Below are 22,650 nucleotides of genomic sequence, written 5' to 3' on the forward strand. Positions count from 1 at the left end.
TTTGATTCCAGCTCGTACTGGAGTTCCAGCATGTCCGGCACAGCTGCACTCATGGGTGGCGTCACCTCGTTGAGGGCACGAAAGTCAACTGTCAGTCTCCAGTCGCCCGTAGGTTTGCGCACAGGCCAGATGGGACTGTTGAAAGGTGAATGAGCTTTCTCGATGACAGCCTGACTCTCCAATTGACGAATCAGCTGATGAATGGGCAACAAAGAGTCACGGTTAGTTCTGTACTGCCTATGATGAACAGTTTGAGTTGCAATTGGCACTTCCAGGTCCTCTATGTCATGATGTCCCACAACTGCAGATTCATCAGAAAGTTCAGGTCTAATAGACAATTTCAATTTATCATCCTCAATCTCTACAGATGCTATTCCAAAAGCCCATTTGTGACCCTTAGGATCTTTGAAACAACCTTGTCTCAAAAAGTCAATTCCCAAAATGCAAGGCGCATCAGGACCAGTTACAATAGTATGTGTCTTCCACTCTTTACCAGTTAAACTGATCTCAGCCTGTATCTTAGTTAACTCTTGAGATCCACCTGTGATTCCAAAGATAGAAATGGACTCTGTCCCCTTACAATTAGATGGCAATAAAGTACACTGAGCACCTGTGTCAACTAAAGCCCTGTATTTCCGAACTCTTGAACTGCCAGGCCACCTAATGAATACATTCCAATAGATTCGGTTCTCTCCACTATCCCTTTCCTCCTCCTGGCTGGAGGCAGGGCACCCCTAATGCTGAACATGGCATATGGGGTGTACACAATGATTGGTGTTATTGTGAGAGGAACTGCAACTGTTGGAACAATTGCAGCTGCTCTCGGGAGCTGAAGAAGTGACAGCTACTTTCCTGGCATTGCTGCCTCTGTTTCTGCCACTCTGCAGATCCCTGACCCTCTTTGAAAGAGCTGAAGTAGGTTTACCATCCCATTTGTTCATGTTCTCCCCGTATGTGTCACGCAGAAGTATCCACAGTGACGCACGTGATTGCTTTGGGGAGCAGGGGGAAGAAAGTCATTGACAGAAAGTGTTTTCCAGGCAGCCTGACCTGTTCCATGTGTCCTGCCTGTGTCACAAGTTAGTCTGATGATCATCCCTGCAGGGCACCCAGCTCTGGCTCAGGCTCCCATGGTTCTTGGGAGGTGGGTTAAGGGGACACAGAGGCCCTGGGGGTGCATCATCATCAGTGCATCAGCCCAGAGCAGTTGTGATGGGTTGTTTGTGCAGGGTGGACTTTACAGCTCCAGAGGAGAAGGCTCTCCAAGCACCATGGCTATGCTGGTTGGTGTGGGCTGCAAAGCAACCCCTTCACCACACTAAGAGCCAAGGAGGAGCAGGCCAGCTCAGAGCTGCCATTGTTGAGGATTGCTCTTTCTGGATGGAGCTTGAGAGCACCTCAGTCTGGTTAGCTCCTGAAGTACCTTGACCTGAGTGGTTGCAGAGTGAATCCTTGGAGCTGTGTGAGCCTTCCTAGACTGTGAGCAGAGTCCCTTGCTTGTTCTGGACGCAAAGGCCAGAGCTGCTCTGGCAGCTGGGCTGGGAGCAGTCTGTGGTTATGGCCTCTCTAGCTCTGCAGCTGTGTAACCTTTGTGTGAAAATCCTTCTTGGGCTGCAAACCAGGAGAGCTGCCAGACTTGGATTCAGTGCTCTCAGCTCTGAGATGCTGAGATGGACATGGCTGTAGGGAGGTCCAGACTAACCAGTGCATCCTCTCCTGAGATCAGCTGGGGGAACACAGTTGGATTTGAACAGTCTGTTTGCAGCAGTGCAAGTGCAGTGTTGAGTGGAGGGCTTTATAATGAAGTGTCAGCAGTGATGCTGTGGATGAGAAATTCTATTTCTGGAGGACAGGTCTTAAGAGGAATGGCTGAGGGAACTGGGGTTGTTTAGTCTGGAGAAGAGAAGGCTGAGAAGAGACTTCATTGCTCTCTACACCTCCCTGAAAGGAGGTTGGATTGAGGTGGAGATTGATCTCTTCTCCCAAGTAACCAGCAATAGGATGACAGGAAGCAGCCTCAGATTGTGCCAGGGGTGTTTTAGGTTGGATATTAGGAAGATTTTATTTTTAACTGAAAGAGTGATCAGACATTGGAACAGGCTGCCCAGGGAGGTGGTGGCATCACTGATCCTGGAGGTGTTTAAAAAACATCTAGATGTGACACTTTGGGACCATGGTTTGGTGTGTGTGGTGGTGGTGGGTTGACAGTTGGACTTGGTGATCTTAGAGGTCTTTTCCAAGCTTAATGATTCTGTGATTTCAGAAGACTCTTTGCTACGATCATGTTTCCCATCTGGTGGCTCTGTCATCAGCACTGGGTGCAAGAATGCATTTGCTGATGTCTTGGTAGTTTTGTGAGGGTCTGGGGGATGTCCTGGTGCTGGTATGTCCTGGGGAGGTGACTGCTCCCAAGGCTGCCATTGCTGTGGCATCCTGCAGGCCTGGCTCCCCTGAGTGCCTTCCAGTGCTAACAAACACTCCATTGTTCCCCAGCAGTTTGCTGATCTGATTGTGTGAGGTTCCCTTTCGGCTTAACTGCTGAAAACCAAACAGAAACCACACTGATACCTCATTGTGTGCACTAAACAAAAAGAAAAGAAGAAAACCCCTGATTTCCCTGTGGGTTTGCAAGGCCTTTGTGTTTGGTGGGAACTGTGTACACTCGAGGCTTGCCAGAAATGTTTGTCTCTTGATGATCTGGGATTGCAAGGCGCTTGACCTCGAGATTACCACCAGCCCCATGCTAGCTACTTCGAGGGAACAGCAGCAGCAAAGGTGGTGAGTAGGAAACCCAGGCTGTGATGTGTGGTTCTGGTAGCTGTCCTGCTCCCTATGACAGATGAGGGTTGGGACCAAGAGAGATCCTGAACTTTGCTTCAGCATCCCAGACTGCTGCTCCTTACTTTCCCTATAAATAGATGGAGGAATATCCCTCCCCTGTAGACAGGGAGAGAAGTTACTATTTTTTTTCTCATTACTTCTATGTTTACATAGCTGTTTTTTACTCATTGCTGGTCATTTGGGGGTGTAATTTATGGGGGCCATGGATGATACAGTTCTACTCGTGTATGAAGTTTTCCCACAAACACTTCAACTCCCTCCTTCCTCACTGCGTTTTATGTCTTTGTCTTGCTGTCTCATGTACCTGCCAGAAAAACATGAAAGCAGATAGCAGAAGGTGGGCACAAGGTGCTCACAAAGCCCCAGGGTTCTGCACCCACCTTTGTGCAAGCCATATGCTCCCTTTCTTCTGAGAGTGCTTGGCCCAGAACTGCAGGAAGAGAAGTCCTTTGTGGAATATCTCAAGGTGCTCACATGCAGACCTCCTTTTAAGAGGTAGCACAAAGCATAGACTCAAAGAATTGTTTTGGCTGGAAAAGACCTCTGAGATCATCACGTCCAGCAGTAAAACCCAGCCATCTCCATGCACATGGAGAATAAAAAGACATTTCTTGGAAGTGCAGAGAGGTATAGTTCCTAGTGCTGGGTGCAGTGCACAGAGGTTAGCTTCCTAGTGCTGGGTGTGATGCACAGAGGTTTGTTTCCTAGCGCTGGGTGTGATGCACAGAGGTATAGTGGTATAGTTCCTAGTGCTGGGTGTGATACACAGAGGTATAGTGGTATAGTTCCTAGTGCTGAGTGTGATGCACAGAGGTTTGTTTCCTAGCGCTGGGTGTGATGCACAGAGGTATAGTGGTATAGTTCCTAGTGCTGGGTGTGATACACAGAGGTATAGTGGTATAGTTCCTAGCACTGGGTGTGATGCACAGAGGTATAGTGGTATAGTTCCTGGTGCTGGGTGTGATGCACAGAGGTATAGTGGTATAGTTCCTAGTGCTGGGTGTGATGCACAGAGGTATAGTGGTATAGTTCCTAGTGCTGGGTGTGATGCACAGAGGTTTGTTTCCTAGCGCTGGGTGTGATACACAGAGGTATAGTGGTATAGTTCCTAGTGCTGGGTGTGATGCACAGAGGTATAGTGGTATAGTTCCTAGTGCTGGGTGTGATGCACAGAGGTATAGTGGTATAGTTCCTAGTGCTGGGTGTGATACACAGAGGTATAGTGGTATAGTTCCTAGCGCTGGGTGTGATACACAGAGGTATAGTGGTATAGTTCCTAGTGCTGGGTGTGATGCACAGAGGTATAGTGGTATAGTTCCTAGTGCTGGGTGTGATGCACACAGGTTTGTTTCCTAGTGCTGGGTGCGATGCACAGATGTATAGTGGTATAGTTCCTAGTGCTTGGTGTGATGCACAGAGGTTTGTTTCCTAGTGCTGGGTGTGATGCACAGAGGTATAGTGGTATAGTTCCTAGTGCTGGGTGTGATGCACAGAGGTTTGTTTCCTAGCGCTGGGTGTGATACACAGAGGTATAGTGGTATAGTTCCTAGTGCTGGGTGTGATGCACAGAGGTATAGTGGTATAGTTCCTAGTGCTGGGTGTGATGCACAGAGGTATAGTGGTATAGTTCCTAGTGCTGGGTGTGATACACAGAGGTATAGTGGTATAGTTCCTAGCGCTGGGTGTGATACACAGAGGTATAGTGGTATAGTTCCTAGTGCTGGGTGTGATGCACAGAGGTATAGTGGTATAGTTCCTAGTGCTGGGTGCGATGCACACAGGTTTGTTTCCTAGTGCTGGGTGCGATGCACAGATGTATAGTGGTATAGTTCCTAGTGCTGGGTGTGATGCACAGATGTATAGTGGTATAGTTCCTAGTGCTTGGTGTGATGCACAGATGTATAGTGGTATAGTTCCTAGTGCTGGGTGTGATGCACAGAGGTATAGTGGTATAGTTCCTAGTGCTGAGTGTGATACACAGAGGTATAGTGGTATAGTTCCTAGTGCTGGGTGCGATGCACAGAGGTTTGTTTCCTAGTGCTTGGTGTGATGCACAGAGGTATAGTGGTATAGTTCCTAGTGCTGGGTGTGATACACAGAGGTATAGTGGTATAGTTCCTAGTGCTGAGTGTGATACACAGAGGTATAGTGGTATAGTTCCTAGTGCTGGGTGCGATGCACAGAGGTTTGTTTCCTAGTGCTTGGTGTGATGCACAGAGGTATAGTGGTATAGTTCCTAGCGCTGGGTGTGATGCACAGAGGTATAGTGGTATAGTTCCTAGTGCTGGGTGCGATGAACAGAGGTTTGTTTCCTAGTGCTTGGTGTGATGCACAGATGTATAGTGGTATAGCTCCTGGTGCTGGGTGTGATGCACAGAGGTATAGTGGTATAGTTCCTAGTGCTGGGTGTGATGCACACAGGTTTGTTTCCTAGTGCTGGGTGTGATGCACAGAGGTATAGTGGTATAGTTCCTAGTGCTGGGTGTGATGCACGCAGGTTTAGTTCCTAGTCCTGCATCTGTAGACTTCACATCTTCAGGCTGTTGAATACAATTTGAGGAACACCTGAAAAAAAAATACTATAAAAGACATCTTTGTAGTGTTGATAGACCAGCCTGTCTTGTAGCACCCTCCCCGCATGATTTGCTGCCTCTGTTATCTGTATGTTTAGACAAATGCTACTTCACCCTGATCCTGGGATCAAATCAAGCTGCCAGCCCAGCGCTGCTTTGAAACTTGCACATCTAAAACAACCAGGCCACCTTCTGTGTCAGCTCTGGGCCCTGGGGCTTTGCTCTCCATAGATCATGTTAAACTGCTCTTCAGTTCTGCTCAAATTAAATGTTTTCCTATCAGATGTGGGCTGTAGAGGATCCAGCCTGTCAGCCTATATGTGTGTCAGGAGGAGAGGAGGCAGCCTGTGCTCTGAGCTGGGTGAGCCTGTGCCAGCCATATGCTCCTTTGCTCTCAGATAAAATGCTCAGCTTGCAGTCCTTTGGGCAGCCTAGCCCAGGAGATTGCAAAGGCAGTGATGCCAGTGCTGGGTGACCAGGGTGGTAATGCATAGAGGGCAGGACACGAGCTTGGGCTGGCCCTGGTCCCCCACCCTGCGGCTGTGGCTGCAGAGCTCCTCAGGGGAACAAAGAGTAGCCCTCCGCGGGCGGCTGCCTTGCCAAAAACCCCGCAGAGAGGATTTCCTTCCACTTCAGCTCCAAAGCTTTTGCTGTTGCCTTTCATGGTCGGGAAGGACAAAAGCCGAGGGTTGCAGGCTGGCTCCTGCCAGGGTCTCCCCTGTCCCACCCTCGCCCCTTCCCGCTGCTGTGGGGCAGTGCCGGCAGCCGCAAGCTGCTCCGTGCTGTGCTTGTCTCCCACCACGGAGCTGCAGCAAGGAGGGGATGGAGGTGACAAGCAGGGCTTTTGGGGTGGTGTTGTAGTCCTTGCTTGCACTGAGGCATATTGCTGGAACATGACTGGTGGGGGGAGCATCCACAGCAGGCCCCCAAGGGAAACTAGTCCTAAGGTTGGTTTTAACTGGGCTTTTGCCACTGCAGACAGCTTGGGGGCAGAGAGGAATGGTAAGGTGGTGGCTCAGCTGCCCACCAGCCTGTATGCCTCAGCAGGCCTGGTGCCCTGCGGAATCGGTCTCAGCTGTTTGCATCAATCTTGTTTATTGCAATTCCAAATTCTCCCTCCTCAGCTCGTAAATGTTCTCGGAGCAGACACCTCTCTCACCATTGTATTTTGTAATTAGATTTTGATTTGCTTTCAGAGAGAAACAGCAGCACAATGGACATTAATTTATCCCAAGCCTCTCTCGGTCTCCTCTGTGTCACAAGGTCAGTTCTTGGCGTGCACCATCTGCCCTGAAAGCCTCCGCCCACTCACTGGCTGCATGTGGTTCCCACACTGCATCCCCCTTCTGCTAAAGGGCTTCCCTTGTGCTCAAAGGGAGTGGAGCGACGAGGGAGGGCTGGAAGAGGAACCTTCCCCTGAGTTGAGCTTGAGTTGCAGGGACAAGCATGAACTGGATTTAAATCGACGGGGTGAGAGAGCAGCTTGTGGTTCTGCAGCCCTATTCCTGCTGTCTGCAGAGCCTGGGTGGTCCCTGGTGCTTGTAAACCCTTTAAGGCACAATGTAAAAGCTGCAATTTAACATTGCAAGTGAGGACAGACAGGTCCCCTGCAGTGTTGGACGGTGGGAGCAGAGTGGTGGGGATGGCCATGGCTGTCTCACCATCCTGGAACTAGTCTGTATGGTAGAGCTGGGAAATGGATTCTGCTGGTCTCTGCAGCCCTGAACCAAGAGAGCTTTTCCACCAGAGTGCTGCTGAAGTGTTCCTCAGATTCAAGTTTCAGCACAAGGCTCTGGAGTGGCAATAGCTGAGATCATGTCTGAAATGGAAAGCCAGCTGACCTCTCACATGGGCACTCATGGGGCAGCTGGCAAGGGGGATCTAACACCAGAGGAAATGTCCAGGCCCAGGGCACGTTGTCTTTAAGGGTGGATTTTAGAAGAAAAGTGGCATTGTGTTTCATATAGCAGAAAGCAAAGGCCATCCACACTGGGAACATATTCATTACTCTGCTCTCAGCAATCCTCGGGGATCTGCTTTTGAGGTTTTAAAGCAGCTTTGTCTGGCTGTCACTGATCAGGGTGGGAGCTTGAATTGCAGGATGAGCAGAGGCTCTGTTGTGGCCACCGGCAGGTGCCTCTGAAAGCTGCATGTGTGCTGAGCAGAGACAGCTCCGTATCCTATAGAAGATGGAGCTGCAGGAGCTTTTACAGTCTGTGTTCACAGAAGCACTGAGAAACACAGCCCCCCACAAGGGCAGGAGGACCACTTCCCCACCAGCCAGCGCTCGCTTCGCTGCAAGCAGTTGTGCTTTGTCTTTGCCAGCATTAACCACTGCAGCTCAGGATTTATGTTAGTGAGTGAATGCGACCAGGGCTGATAAATCATTCAACACAACCAAAAATAGCAGCCAGCAGCTGCTGGGAGCTGGGGATCCCTTCCCCACTGGTACGCACAGAGCAGGAGGGGATTTCATCCACCCCGGCTGGGTGCCAGCCCTGCGCAGAAACAGCCATGGGCTGCTGGAGAGACCTCTCCTCTGACACCTTTATCTAGAAAAATTACTGTGGCTGTCTGCAAATTTCTCTCCAATGTGCCTCTTGGCCAGGCCTTTCCCAGCCATAAGAGTGGAGGAAATAGCTGAGCCAGACGTCAGTGGGGAGCAGCTCTGTGATCCCTGACGAGTGCTGCTGCATGTCCTAAAGCCTTGGGATCGCCTCAGACCTCAAACAAGAAGCGATCACTTTAGAGCCTCTTGCAGCTGGTTGTGGATGGAGTCACAGAGGGAGTCCAGGGCTGCGGTTTCCAGGTCCTCCAGGACTGGCCTGGTGATGCTTTATGGAGGGATAAGGTTACTGGAGGAATCTGGTGACTCTGTTTTTTCCACTGGGCTGCTGTACTTAGCCACCTGCCCAGGAGCCAGCGAGGTTTCTGTAATGCCGATCAGCCCAGACAGGATCTTTTGAGGGGCTGTATTTCTGAGCTCCATGCCCAGCAGGCATCCTGGGCTGAGCACTGAGGTTCGCAGGCGTGCAGCCTGAACCCAGGAGCCAGGGGTGCTCCGAGAGGTTCAGCTGCTTTTGGGCTCAACAGTCTGTAGACTGTTTTCGCATCTGTGTTAGCTTTGGCTTGATCCTGAAGATTTGCAACAGCTGTTGGGAAGCAGAGCAGAGATCCCCTCTTTAAATGGATGATCAAATCCTTGGAGTGTAGCGTATGTTATTTCAGTGTCATCCTCTTCACGGCAGGAAAACCAGCTTTTAAAAGTTGCTGAGGCAGCACTCTGCCCTGCTGCTGGAGCTAGCAGCATCCTGCAGGTTCTGAGCAAGTTGTGATTTGCTTTCTGCATCCCACACCCAGCCCAACACAGGATCCTTTGCAAGGTGCGTCGCTGTGCAGGTACTTGTACAAGGAGCTCCTCTTTTCTCCTCCTGGCTTCCCCTTCCTGCGTGGATCACAACCAGCAGGTGTAAGGAGGAGTTCATCTTCCTTCCAGAACCTGCATGTTCCTTCCAGAACCCTTGGTATTTTAGCCTGAGGAAAGCTGACCAGTGCAATGGCTTGCCACGAGATGGGTGAGGTCATTGTGGTGTTCAGAGGCTTTAGGTGGACATCAGATGGCTTCACTGGAAGCTGCAATGTAGTGGTTTGGTCTGGGAAGCCAATAGTGAGCTCTCTTACCCAAAAAGTCCAACTCACAGGGATGATTGAGGGACTGGAGCACTGCCTGATGAGGAGAGGCTGAGGGACCGGGGGCTGTTTAGTCTGCAGAAGACTGAGAGGGGATATAATAAGTATTTATAATATCTGAGGGCTGGGGGTCAGGAGAGGGGGGACAGGCTCACTTGCAGGACAAGGAGCAATGGACATAAGCTGCTGCACAGGAGGTTCCACCTGAAGTTCCCCCTTGTGTTCTTTGCTGTAAGGGTCACAGAGCACTGGAACAGGCTCCCAGAGAGGCTGTGGAGTCTCCCTCTCTGGAGACTTTGAAGGCCTATCTGGATGCTTTCTTCTGTGACCTGAGCTAGATTGTACGGTCCTACTCTGACAGAGGGCTTGGACTCAATGATCTCTTTGGGTCCCTTCCAACCCTTGACGTCCTTTGAGCCTGTGGAACGAGCCAGGCCTTTTTCCTATCAAGGTTCTGCTCTTTCATGTCAAACCTGCAGTGAAAGGAAGCAATCAGGCCTCCTTCAGAAGCATCTGATAGGCTTTGGAACACCAAGTCTGGATGAGGTGGGCACGGTGGTGGGAACGGTAGTCGATCCTGGTAGTTGTCCTGTTGGCATGTGTCTTTCATTCCCCATCAGCTTTCTCAGCACACAGGAGAGTCTTCCAACTAAACTGCTCCCACTTTTGGTACTTTCCAGTGCAGACAGCAAAATGAACAGTTAGTGTGTCAAGGACGTGAATTTGCAACTCAGATGTAACTTTTACAACTGGGCTTAAAGTGGCAACCCAGTTGCAGCTGTTGTGTTTGTTGGCTGATGTTGCGTGATGAGTTTCAGTGCTAACCCAGGCAGCAAGTACATGGCAATTGTCAGTGCTGCTCAGTGGGAGCTCTGGAAGGTTTGGTGAGACCCAGATGGTGGTGTCTGGGAGCTGCATGCTGCTTGCAGCAGCTTTTGCACAGGTGCAAAGTAACTCCTGGCAGGTTTTGTGGCTTTTCCTCTCTCTCACCGTAGATGTGACAGTGTGATGTGACAGTCAGTGGGTGCCAGTCTCAGAGCCTGGTGACGGACATGCCCTCCAGCAGCTGCAGATGTCATGTTGAGCTTTTCTTGTGCTTTTTGACAGTTTTGACTTGCACCTAGCTTCATGCTTTCTTAAGTCATTCTCCTGTGGACCATCAGTGATGAATTAAAATGCAGCTCTCCACTTCGTGGGGACAGAGTACCTGGATTGCACATTACCCATACCATGGACATCTGGGCAGCCAGGACCTGGGCTCTGCAGTTAGGGTCCAGTGGGTGGAATTACACATCCTGAGAAGAACCAGGGCCAGTTGTTAGTGAGGGCTGCTGGACCCTGTAGACTGCCTGGAGCCTGCCATGCACTGCTTCCTCCAGCGCTTCTAGTAAGAATAGTTTGGTTTGGTCTTATCCCCTTATCTAGGGTCTCCCAGTCCCACCACTCTGAGCAAGTGAGTGCTTGCAGGCTTCTGGCTCTGAAGTACAGACCTTGCTGCTTCCCCAGCCAAGGAAAACTGCCATGACCCACCGTAGTGCCCCAGGAGAGTGCTGCCCTTCTGCAGAGGGCTTGGCAAAACGCACTGTAGTGTAAGCTGCTATTTAAGGAGAGCGAGCCGACGGCGCGTCGTAATTTCCTCATTGTTTGCAACACCCTCTTAAGTGCCTGTGATCCTTATAAAGAGCTTTCCCCTACCCTTTAAACTTCACAGGAGTGGATTTTACCTTCTGTGGTTTGAACACTCTCATTGTGAGAGGGCTGGTTTGCATTTAGGATGAAGTTTTTTTCGTTGCTGTGGCCAAGGCTGTTTGGCTCGCAAATGAGTTGGCTGGTCCCAAAAATGATGTCTATTGGAAACGGAAGGCTGATGGGCGGGACGTAAAACCTTGCCTCTGCTTAGGTCCTAGTAGATGAAGGCCAATAAAGTCATCTTAGCACAGTGGTAACACTTTCCTTCAGACCCGAGAGCCTTTTGCTAACATCCCTTCGCAAGCAGCCTGACACTTGTCCATCTCCTATAAAAACGTAGAGCACCTTGTAGGTGTAAAAGGCATGAAAAGAAACACTTCATATAGTGACTTTAGAACCTGGGTGTGACTTTCTGCCACAGCTAGATCTCTGGTGAGATCTGCACATGGCATCCTGCCCTCTTTGCCTGGTTCCCAGATCATTCCCATGGTGTTGCCTCTGTTGTGTCTTTCCCTGCCTCCCAAATCCTCTGGAAACTGGGTTCACTTTCTGTGTGAGATACTGATGAAAGCAGCAGCAGGTTGTGTGAGGCGATCTCTGGCTGTCATGCTCAGACCCTCCCTGGTGCTGGGTGGGATTCTCTATCCTCTCCTGCCCTTCTCCTGTGGCTGGGTTCTGTTCTCCAGACCTGAGCTGGCCGTAAACACCCAGAGCCCGAGGGCTTTGCAGAGCAGAGCTTGCCTTGGGGGAGGGTGGTGATTCATTTCCTTCCCCTCTGGCTAGCAGCTAAGCTTTGGCTTTTGCTTAAGAGTTTGATAATTCACTGCTGAACTGTTCGGGTTGTAATGTTGGAGAAATATAAGTCAATGTGGTGATCACGGCAGCTTCTCTGTGCCTGGTGGGGAGACCTCAGCTCCTCTGCCACAGCCAGTCCACACCTGCAGGCTGGGCTGTGCCAGCAGCTGTCGTCGTTTTGTCCCCCTGGTCCCGGCGAGCTTCTGTACGTGGGTTTAGCTCCACATTGCCCTGTACCAGAAGCACATGCTGAGAAATGTCAACCCAGGAGCATGTGGCACACACAGCACTAAGTCCCTGGTGTTCTGTGGAGCTGAGCTCACTGCAGAACACAACCAGCAACGTCTAGGCTGGGACACCCAAAAACGTGACTGTCGCAGCCTGCCTAGCTGGTGGGGACTGCTGAGAGGCTGGCAGCGTAGGATGGGTGAGCTGGGCTATGTGGCCCCCAGGCTGCTGTCAAACCCATTAATCTGCTCCTGAGAAGGAATTTGGGAAGCCCCAGTTGCAGAAGAATCATGTTCCTGTGTGTTGGCCATGTTTTCAGCATGGCTGTGTCTTGGCAGGGCTTGCTGGTTTGGTTAATGAATGTTGAAATGGGAGGAGAGGAAACAGCCAGGGAAGCATTACAAATTGCTTCAGAGCAGTGGCATTAAAAGTATTTGTGCTTAGCATGTCTGCCGAACAAAGACCTCAAAGCATGGTAAATAGGATCCTCATTTTACTTGCAAAGAGGCAAGTGCAGCAGGAGGAGAAGCTCTACCTGTGCTCACAGGCAGGCTCACAGCAGGTGAGACAAGCAGTGGTCTTGCCTGTGGTACTGAGGGGATCATGTTGACGATGCAGGTCTCTGCAGGTACTGGAGGTCCAGGCTGGGCCCAGCAGCTGGGGAGATGCCGTCACATGCCTTCTCACGTGTTGCTGAAGTTCCTCTGCTTAGCTTTGACCTTCTTCTCCACACTGCCAACTTTTAACATTCTCCTCTCCCCTCCCCATCTCTCTTACAGCTGAAGCTGTGGAACAAGTACAGAGTCTCCAACATTCCTTCCCTGATATTTATCGATGCCTCCACCGGGAAGGTAGTTTGCAGGAATGGCCTCCTGGTCATCCGAGATGACCCAGAAGGTAAGACTGGAGCCCTGAGTGCCATGGAAACCTGGGGAGAAGCTGCCTTTTCCTTTCAGTTAATTTTTAATTGCCTTGGAGATGGGGGGTGGGGGAGAGGGGAGAAGGAAACAAGCAACTATTGTCATACTTCACTGATCAAGGCACTGTATTATTTTCAGCATAACATTTTCTGCATCATTCCTGCCAGATCTTGTGTTTTGGTTTTGCTTGTTGAAAAGAACAAAGATTTCCCCTCCAGGATTTTTGTCTGAAGTGCTAATGAGGAAGAAAGTTTGACTAAATGAAACATTAAGTTTGGATTTGATTAAATTTGATTTGATGGAGGCACATGGGCAGACAGACCAAAGGCTCAGGGATCAGAATCCTTCCAAAATATGGAGTGGGACTTGAACACTGACATCACACTCTGTCAGGGTAATGAATTCCCCATTATTTAGAAATGCAACAGAAGCATGCTACTGTTCTCCATTCCTGAGATTTACTGTCCTGGGGGTTGATGTTAGATCCATCTTCTTCCAATTCACAAAACTCCAAATGAACAAAACCTGTGCTCCTCCTCAGAGGCTCCTCAGACCCATCACTGACTTCTGTAGGCTCTCCATGCCCACATTTTACTGACCCATGGCAGTAGATAGTGAGCATGGTGACTGAGGCTGTAATTCAGGTGGCAGGAACTGTGCAGCAAGTTGTGGCCTGAGCCATCTGTCATATTTCCTCCTGTCTGGCTAAGTGCAGAGATTGATTGCTCGGGGAGCTGGCAGCAGATGATTCAGAGCATGTGTTTGTGTGTACACACACATGCTTGCTTGGGGGTGCAGAGAGTTAGTGGAAGTTTAGTTTATATATATGCTTTAAATATATATATATATATATATATATATATATATATATATATATATACATATATATATATATATATATACATATATATATAAAATATCTAAACCATCTTTTACATATCTGTAGATAAGGTTTTGTAAATAAATGAGTGCTTGTATATATGTCTATGAAAACAGATGGAAAGTATCAGTGTAAGGCAAACAGTCTGACTGCATTCCTGAGCAGGTACCACCTTGCCCTCTGTTGTTAAAACAAATGCTGGTGATGAGGATAACATACTTCATCATGCACAAAACCAGAGCAGGCTTCATCAAGTTGAAGGTGCTGCGAGGGTGCAGCCTCCCTGGGGAGAAAGAGGCAACTCCAGCTTCAGTGCAGAGCTTGGCTTAATGGTTGGACTTGATGATCTTGAAGGCCTTTTCCAACCTAAAGGATTCTACGATTCCCTGGCTCCCCCTGTGTTGTTGCAGGAGGTAGGATGGTGTTTCTTTTGGTGGGACTTTAGAAGCTAGAAGCCATCTTGCTGGTTTGTGTTTTCTTTTTCTCTCCATCCCAACCCTTCCAGGTCTGGAGTTCCCCTGGGGGCCAAAACCCTTCAGTGAAGTTGTTGCTGGGCCGCTACTAAGGAACAATGGCCAGACACTAGACAGCAACGCCCTGGAGGGCTCTCACGTTGGGGTCTATTTCTCTGCACACTGGGTAAGTCATAGGTGTTTTGCAGGGCAATTGGAGTGAGCCTGGGGGTGCACTCGGGATCCCCTTGCGGCTCTTGTTGCAGAGCTCTGTCGGACAGTAAAGACCTAGGGCCAGGCCAGCTGGTGGTGAAGCAGCTGAGAGGCTCCAGTTGTGGAAGAAGCTGCAGCACTGCAGTGGTCTGGCATCCTCAGCTGGCCCTTCAGAAGGGGAAGAGTAGCAAGGCACTAAAAATGCTAGGGGTTTTGCTGCAACCTGTGGGCCGTAAGCCCCAGCCATGCTCAGGGCTGCTGCCCAGTCCTCTAGCAAAGAGGTCACATCTGTCTTTTCATGGTCACTAGGTCATCTGGGCCTGCTGGGTATGGCTTTGTCTGTGTGGAGGAGACAGTGTCCTTATGCTTGTGTTGTGTTTCACAGTGCCCACCATGCCGAAGCCTCACGAGGGTCCTGGTGGAGTCCTACCGGAAAATCAAGGAGGCAGGACAGAAGTTTGAGATACTGTTTGTTAGTGCAGACAGGTAAGGAACCCTGCACAAGCTGGGAAGCTCTGAGCATTCCCCGTTTGATTTGGGGTAGAGCAGGTTGGCTCTGGTGTCAGCAAGGCTGCCCAAGTCCTCTGCCCAGCAGTGAAGTGCAAAGCAGGGTTAGTGAGGGCAGCATGGGCTGAGAGCAGGCTCTGTCCGTGGAGCAGCTTCTGTGTTTTGCTTTGTGGCTCAAGGGTCAGAGGTCTGAAGGATGCTCAAGTTGCTACTGTCATCATGGGTTGACATTCAGATGCCCCAGAGAGCTTGAAATATTTTATTAGGGAAAAAAATGCACCACAGCTTCTTTCTTGGGTGCTTAATGTTGGTTTAACCCTCCCCACGTTGTGTCTGCCAGCAGCCCCTCACAGGTGGGCTTTGGTGGAAGGGATAAAGGGTCTGCAGACTGGGTTAGTCATGAGAAAATTAGAGATGGCAGGCAGCGGGACTGCACTCTGGACCCCACACCCTGTTCCCCTTGCACAGGTCAGAGGACTCCTTCAAGCAGTACTTCAGCGAGATGCCCTGGGTAGCTGTGCCCTACGCCGACGAGGCCAGACGGTCGCGCCTGAATCGCCTCTACGGCATCCAAGGTAGGGAAGGCCTTGCCCATGCACTGCTCTGCTCTCTGCTCCTTTGCTTGGGTGTTTGCAATGTCTCCTCTTGTGTAACTAAACCAAGAAAACAGCAAAGCACAGCACAGTGCCCCAGGCAGAGCTGCTTCATGTTTCTGCTCTCTGCAAACTCGCATTCCTACCACCTGCCAGGCAGGCTGTTAGTTGAAACAGGACTTCCATAAACAGCCTAATTCTTCCTGGAAACTTGGAAGCTGGTTTTGGCTTGGACGTTCTTTGCCTAATTACTGATTTATTTATTTTGCTTTTCCTTGAAGGTTTAAATTTCGTTTTCTAACTATTTTATGTAATGCAAAGGCAGGCCATTGCTCTCTGCAGAGCCTGAGGAAGGTGGCATCTGGTTTATGTTAGTGACATGAATTACAGGAGAGTGCATGTTTGATGTAAACCATGCCTTTGCTTTTACTGTACATGCCAGTGCCAGAATTCCAGCAGCCCAGGATGCTGGGAGAAGCAGGGGAGAGACTCTAGCTGAATGGCTTCAAAGAGTCATGAAGATGATAAAAGCTCACAGCAGCCCTCCTGGGGACTGCCACCTTCTTCCTGCAGGGGACAAACTGCAGTGTGCAAGGTGGCAGGCTCACAAGAAGGTCTTCTGTAGGTACAGAGTTTCTCCCTCTGGTTAGAGGGTCTTGCTGCAGCGTGCCTGTTTCTTACCCACTTCCATGTGGCATTGGTGAGGTGGGCATGGGTTAGAAGAGGGTTAATGCAGTCTGTAAGGGAGGAGGAGTGTTGCCAAAGGTGGCCAAAGGCCTGGGGAAAGTGGCAGGAGAAATAATAGCTCCTTGGGGTCCTCTCCAAACACCCGTTCTGGGGTGAGCTCAGGTGCTCAGCTCTGTTGCCTGACCTTAAACCGAGGGCAACCATTTGTCTGCTTTAAATAACCATCAGTTTGCTACTTAATCACCTTCCCATGAGGCAAGAGCCTTCCAAATTCATGTGTCTTTTCTCTAGCCTGCTCACCATCCTCTCCAGTGCTGGTTTCGGCTGAGCACTGCAGGCCTGCTGCCAGTTTCACTGGGACTCTGTAAATAAGGTGTCCCGACTTGGATACTTGAGTACGAGGCATGCTGTAGCCAGGGAAACAGTGACAACAGCTTTCCCTCTAACTCCTGCCACTGGGTTCTTAAATATCTCTTTTCATTGTGTGCTGACCTGAAAATGTAAATATTTGCTGTTTCCCTGAGCTCTGACACCCTCTGCTGCCAGGGAAGCTCCCATATTACTCTGGCCTTTCAGCTGCCCTCCCAAGGTCACTGACCTTGGCATTTGGGCACGTTTGCCTGCAGACCCTTCTGCTGTTTTCCTGTAAAGTGGGAACCTCTCCTCCAGGATGAACTGTGATCCCACAAGGTGGAGTTGAGGCAGACTGATCTGCACCCTACGCCAGAGGCATCACCACTCCACCTCTCCCCACCCCTGCAGGCTTTGCAAGGCTGGGCTGGGCTCTGTTTCCCTCCCATGGTTGGGGATGGAGCAGGGTACTGTGAGAGGGTGCCAGGACTCCAAGAGATGAGAGAGAGGGCTGAAGGCAAATCCTCATGCTCCCAGGAGCTCCAGGTTGTTGGTGACTCCTGCACAGGCAGCACCCCAGGATCCTCCACACCACCTGTGAGGTTTGCAGTTAGGCTTTTGTAGCAGGTGCTGCACCAAACGCTTGCTGCAAGCAGAGCTCGGTGCTGTGAGCCCAGCTTATCACCACTGGTGGTTATTGCACCCACATGAAAAGTCAGACCCATGGGATCTCATCTGCCTTCAGCAAAAGGCATGGCTCTGGTGCTGCCAAGCACCTTTGAAGTCCCACTCAGGCTGGCACCTATGCACCCACAAGGGGGTGTAGCTCAAACCAGGTTACCATCCTGGTGGTGCCTTGGCTTTTGAGCACAGTGTGCATGTGGAGTGGGTTTTCTGCTGGTTTTTGAAAGGCTGGGAGCTGAAACAACAGAAGAGCTTGTCTGCCCCGACTGCTTCAGGCTCCCGAGTGGTAGAAAGCAGCAAGAAGGTCAGGTCTCTTGTTGGTTTAGTCCTGTGTTGGCCCCTACAGCATTCAAAAATTCAGTGTAAAATACAAGTTGAGTTATTGGCCTTTATTTGGGTTTACTTGAATGCCTCTATTCATAACCCATGCACAGTCAGTGGGCTGTTCCCTCCCCACCTATATTAAATTGCCTCTTGGTGCAGCACTGTCTTGAGAGAGAGTCATGTCTTGGGTCATGGCTGCTTAGAAATAATCCTCCGTTGTGTGTGCAGCTCCTGGTCTGCCTGGTCCTGCCTTAGGTGAAGTCCTCTGACAACAGCTCTCCTGATGGGATGGGCAGGAGTGACAAACGGGAAATTCTCCCTCTTGTTGTGCATCACATGAGATATTTTAAGTTCCTGAACACTCCCTGTGGACTCTGTGGTGCCTCTTTGGGTTCTGCAGTCCCTTGGGGGAACTTGCAAAGCCTGTTGTTTCCCATCTGGCCCATGCTTCAGCCCAGATGCCTGCAGCCATGGAGCGAGTTATGGGAGGTTTCTCATACCAGATTTCTGGAGCTCTCTCCTGAAGAGATGTAAAAGCAGCAATAACCTCCCCCCCAGACCCATGGTTTGGTGTATTCTGAGGGTTTGCTTCACAGCAGTTTTGATTACTCACCCACCAGACACAGGGCAGATAAGATCCCCAGGCTGGGTGTGTGGTTTAATCTCTAAGTCAGTAAATGTATTGTCAGGTTCAGTTACAGATCATTTGGCCCCAGTGTTTTCTTAAAATGCTGGCCCTGTGGGGACCAAATCCATTTTCTAGTGCATGAAATCAAACTGAGCCTGGCTATGCTAATTCCTACCCAAGCTTATACAATATTCATTGCAGTGTCTGATCTGTGATTCCTCTGATAAGTAAATTCTGATGTTATGACTCACGGCAATTACCCAAAGCCCCCATAAGGCACTGAAATAACAAATAGTGGCTGGGATGAGCCAGGAAGAGGGGATCAGGCGAGGGGGGGCAGAATATTTGGGTTAGTGGGTGTGAATAAGGTTAAGGACTGTTCCCTGGGTCCTGCTGATCTGTGTCCTGTGATAAAAGAATGTGTTTGCCAGGGGAGCAGTAGCAAGGTTCACCTAGGAAGACAAGACAGGGCCTATGAGATGTCACCGTGAACCTAGGTGTGTCTTAACCCAGGGGACTCAGCCAGGGAAGGAGCAGAGGAGATGAGGCAGATCTGGGAGCCGATGGATTGTGGCAGCCTCAGCCTCTGCCAGGCAGGTTCAGAAAAGAACCAAGAGCTGGTGAGAAACCTGTCATGCAAGAGGCAAAGGTGCAGGAATTGACCTTGCACATGTCACACAGCTCCTGACAGACTGAAGACACAGCCCTGAGTCCTGTCTTTCCTGAAGATGCTAAACCCAGGCTGAATTGTCTTAAGGGCTCTGTTTTCTGAGTCCCTTTTGTATTTGCAGCTGAAGGTTTTAGTGGCTGGGTGCTTTCGGGTGTGTTTGTCTGCATACAAAAATCAGGTGAAGCAAAAATGCTCTGACTAGTGGAGGAGTCCCTGCTGGCTGTGGGATCACGCCGCAAAGATCTCTGTCTAAACTGGGCCCTTTGTTTTCCCAGATCACCAAAGCTCATTTGAAATCTCTGCCTTGGTTGGCTGCATTGCTCAGGCTGACAGGTGAAGGGGGTGGTACAGAACTGAAGCCTCTTGTGTAATGCAGGTCTAGAGAGAGCAAAAAAATCAGGCATTTGGGATGAACTGGGAATCTGAAATGGATGAAGATCCAAATCATGTAAGATGCTGATCATCCTGAGCTTCTCCTGGCTTCAGCAGCACCGTGTGCCTCCGAGGGTAGGGCTAGAGTGAGATTTCCCGATTCCTTCCAGTCTGTTTAACCCATCCCTGCCCTAGAGCTGTTTGGAATACCAGCAGGTAATGAATAAGCCTTTTTGTGATACAAAGTGGTTTTCTTGGCATACCCTCAGGATCTGCAAGCCCAGCCGTGGGGCGGGTTCCTGCACTGCTGCTCTTACACCAGCCTGCTGCTTGCAGCCCCAGCACACAGGCAGGAATTCCAGTGGAGCTGCAGGGCTGGAATGAGGGGAATGCAGCTGCTGGCCTGGGCCTGCAGCAGGCATGGGGCAGACAGATGGACCTGTATTTCCTAGAGAAATGCCTAGAAATAGTGGGCTTGTGAGTAACCAGCTATTGTACAAGCATGGGTGCTGGGTGCCTTCTGCTCAGATGAATGGCTCTGCAGGGTATTTCTGTAACAAATGAGCTCTAAAGTGAAGCTTTGGATGAGGGCAGGAGGATTTGAGTTGCCTCAGTTTGCTGGTTGTGGTCTGGGGTATGTTGCTGCATGATGGAGGTCCCTTCCAACCTGTCAGGCTGAGGTTCTTTGATTCTGTGAACCAGGTAATAATGACTTGGCAGATCATAGAATCATTTTGTTTGGACAAGACCTTTAAGATCATCGAGCCCAGCCATTATCTAACAAACCAAGCTTGGTGTTAAACCATCTCCCTCAGCGCTGCATCTCTATTTCTTTTAAAAGCTTCCAAGGATGGGGATTCAGCCACCTCCTTGGGGAGCCTGTTCCAGTGTTGGAGAGCCCTCTCAGTGAAGATGTTTATGTCCCTGTGCTCTGGAAACGGCTGGACAAAGAGTGTAGCATGCTAGAGGGGTGTGGCAATTCATAGAGGAGTTGATGGCTGCTCAGATGTACGGTGCTCCTTCTGGGAAGGAACACACCCTGACTCCTGGCTGCTCTTGCCTGTGGTCCACCCTGCAGAAAGGTTTGCCTGCGTTCCTGCGAGAGCAGGACTGGGCTCTTCCAGCAGCAGCCACGTGGCGGTGCCAGGGCTGCTCTGCCTCGTGTGCAGCAGGCACACCTGATGTGTGTGGCAGCAGGGGGCTTGTGAGCAGGGCTCCTGCACGCTGTGTGGGGCTTGTGTCCAGGAGCATCAGACAGCGGTGACCTCTGCCTGCACTTGGGCAGCACAAGGCAGGCTGTGCCAGCTCCTGTCTCCCAGCTTCCTGCTCTGGCTGCTGAATTACAGTGCTCTGCTAGAACAGGGACAGGATCCAGGGACCCCGATTCCCACAGGAGCTGCGGAGAGGCAGCGCTGCTCACTGGGCTCCTGCCAGAGCTGGAGGTGATAGGAAAAGGCTTTTCTCCCCACACCCTGTCGCTGGCCAGTTCGTGCCTTGGCTGATCCCACCCTGTTTTCCTTTCCTCACAGGCATCCCGACCCTGATCGTGCTGGACTCCAAGGGAGAGGTGATCACGCGGCAGGGGCGGGTGGAGGTGCTGAACGACATCGAGTGCCGCGAGTTCCCCTGGCACCCCAAGCCCGTGCTGGAGCTGACAGACTCCAACGCCGTGCAGCTGAATGAGGGCCCCTGCCTCGTTCTCTTTGTAGGTATGGAGCATCGCTGCTGTGAAGGCAGAGCCTGTGCTTGGGAGGAGGCTGGACTACCTGCCAGCTTGGCTAGAGCTAGCCACGGGCTGAGGACCTGCCTCTGGTGGTGAGAGTGTCCATGGGAAGGGACGTAGCATACTTCCAGCTCCTGGAGCAATCCTACCGGGAGATTCAAGGGGGCTGACAGCCCTGGAGCCTTGCCCATATCAGAGAAATGGGCTGCTGCAGCTCACTGGGGTTTGCCAGAACCTGCCCGTGCCTGTGGGTGTCCTGCAGCTCCCACCCAGCCACCCGAGGGATGAAGTAGTGCAGCGATTTGCAGTGGAAAGGAGCTGTCATCTCAGAGATGCTTTAATGGTGGCTGTGGAGAGGAATGCTGATTAGGTGTTGGAGAGTGCAAGAAATACGCTTCACAGCTGGTGACGGTGGAGTTAGGAAAAGCCTTTCTGGATCAGGGACTTCAGGCACACGTGACATTCCAGAGGAGGCAGAAAGGCAGCTCTGGGAGGGATTACAGCTCTGTGCTGGAAACCAAAGCTCAGGGCTTAAATCCTGAGCTGAGCAGGGCTGTGACAGTCAAAGTAGCCTCTTTTGTGCTCTGCCGGTCTTTGGGTATTCCTCCTGTGGGGCGCTGGCTGCAGGACAGGGCAGGCTTTTTCCCAGTGCTCCTTTCCCTCTTCCACTGCTAACCCACACATGAAGCTGCCCTGTGGCTGGGAATAGCCCCAGAGCTCATCCAAAGCACAGCTGACTTGTTCCTCATCACTCCCCGGCCAGCAACAGACAGTTCAGTCAGGCGAGGGTTGCAGCTGGGCTGAGCTGCACTGCAGGCTGAGCCCTTCTCAGAGCGTGCCTGTCCCTTAAGCACTCCATGGAGCTGCAGGGGACGTTTGCTGAAGAAGCCACTCTTGACCCAAACCAGGGTTGTGCAGGGGGCCTGGCCTAGGGCAGGGCTCGTGTCCTGCTTCCTCACACACCCTCTGTGAGCAGCACTGATAACGTGGCTCTCGCTCTTTCCCGTCTTCCCTTTCAGATTTCCTTTTGACCCTGGTTATTTATTCAGCAGAGCCCAGCAGGAGATGAGAGCACAGAGCCAAAAGCACGCTGCTCGCGCGGGGAGGACTGGCTGGCCACGCCGAGCGTGGCTGACTGGGGCCAGCGCTGCAGGCCTCTGCAGAGTTATTTTTATCTTGCTCTGAGCAAAGTTTTTCTACCACCTTGCTGCAAACAGAGTGCACTCCAGCCCAGGGCTGTCACTTGGTGCTGAGGGGATGTGCAGCCTCACTGAAATCTGCTGGTGATGTGCGGGGATGGAGATGAAGCTGATGCTGCACTGAGGCAGGCCCTGGGGATGGGAGATCCTGGCCAGCCTAGGTCCTGCTGGAATACACCCCATAGCAGACTGGTGCTTGTGCTGTGCAGGCAGCAGCACCCCTAGAAGTCAAACTTAGCATGAGCCAGTTGTGAACTAATCCTGACCACTCCACATCCATGCCGGAGAGTTTAAGGCTGGGTTAGCCAGAGTGTGCAGGGCTGCCTGGAGTGCTGCCAGCAGCCATTGTTTGTAGAAGAACCAATCTCTGCAGACACCTCACAACACTCTGTTTGTCACTGTTACACGTGCAGGACACTGAAATTCGATGTGCAGTGTTTCTGGCATCCCCTGCACTTGGAGAAGCTAAAGATGAGGACAGGAATGTGAGGAGCAAGGGCAGAGAGTGCTTTGGGCACAGGCATTGCCAGTGCCAGCTGGAGGCTGGACTGGCTGAGTTGGGTGGTTGCATCAGGGACCACGAGAGCTGCACGTGACCAGGAGTCCAGGGGCCTCTCTTCTGTCCCCTCTA

General features: G+C 51.1%; 1 protein-coding gene across 1 annotated transcript in view; it reads left to right on the top strand.

Annotated features, from left to right (window-relative positions):
- NXN (nucleoredoxin) overlaps nt 1-22,650 on the top strand; it is a 59,228-nt gene that overhangs the window by 32,379 nt on the left and 4,199 nt on the right. Inside the window, exons 2-6 of the mRNA XM_064165849.1 lie at nt 12,596-12,713; nt 14,122-14,255; nt 14,667-14,767; nt 15,257-15,363; nt 20,627-20,806. Of these exons, the coding sequence (XP_064021919.1) occupies nt 12,596-12,713; nt 14,122-14,255; nt 14,667-14,767; nt 15,257-15,363; nt 20,627-20,806 (640 nt within the window). The remainder of the gene's footprint in view (nt 1-12,595; nt 12,714-14,121; nt 14,256-14,666; nt 14,768-15,256; nt 15,364-20,626; nt 20,807-22,650) is intronic.

Source organism: Pogoniulus pusillus, chromosome 27 (genome assembly GCF_015220805.1).
Source record: "Pogoniulus pusillus isolate bPogPus1 chromosome 27, bPogPus1.pri, whole genome shotgun sequence".
NCBI lineage: Eukaryota > Metazoa > Chordata > Aves > Piciformes > Lybiidae > Pogoniulus > Pogoniulus pusillus.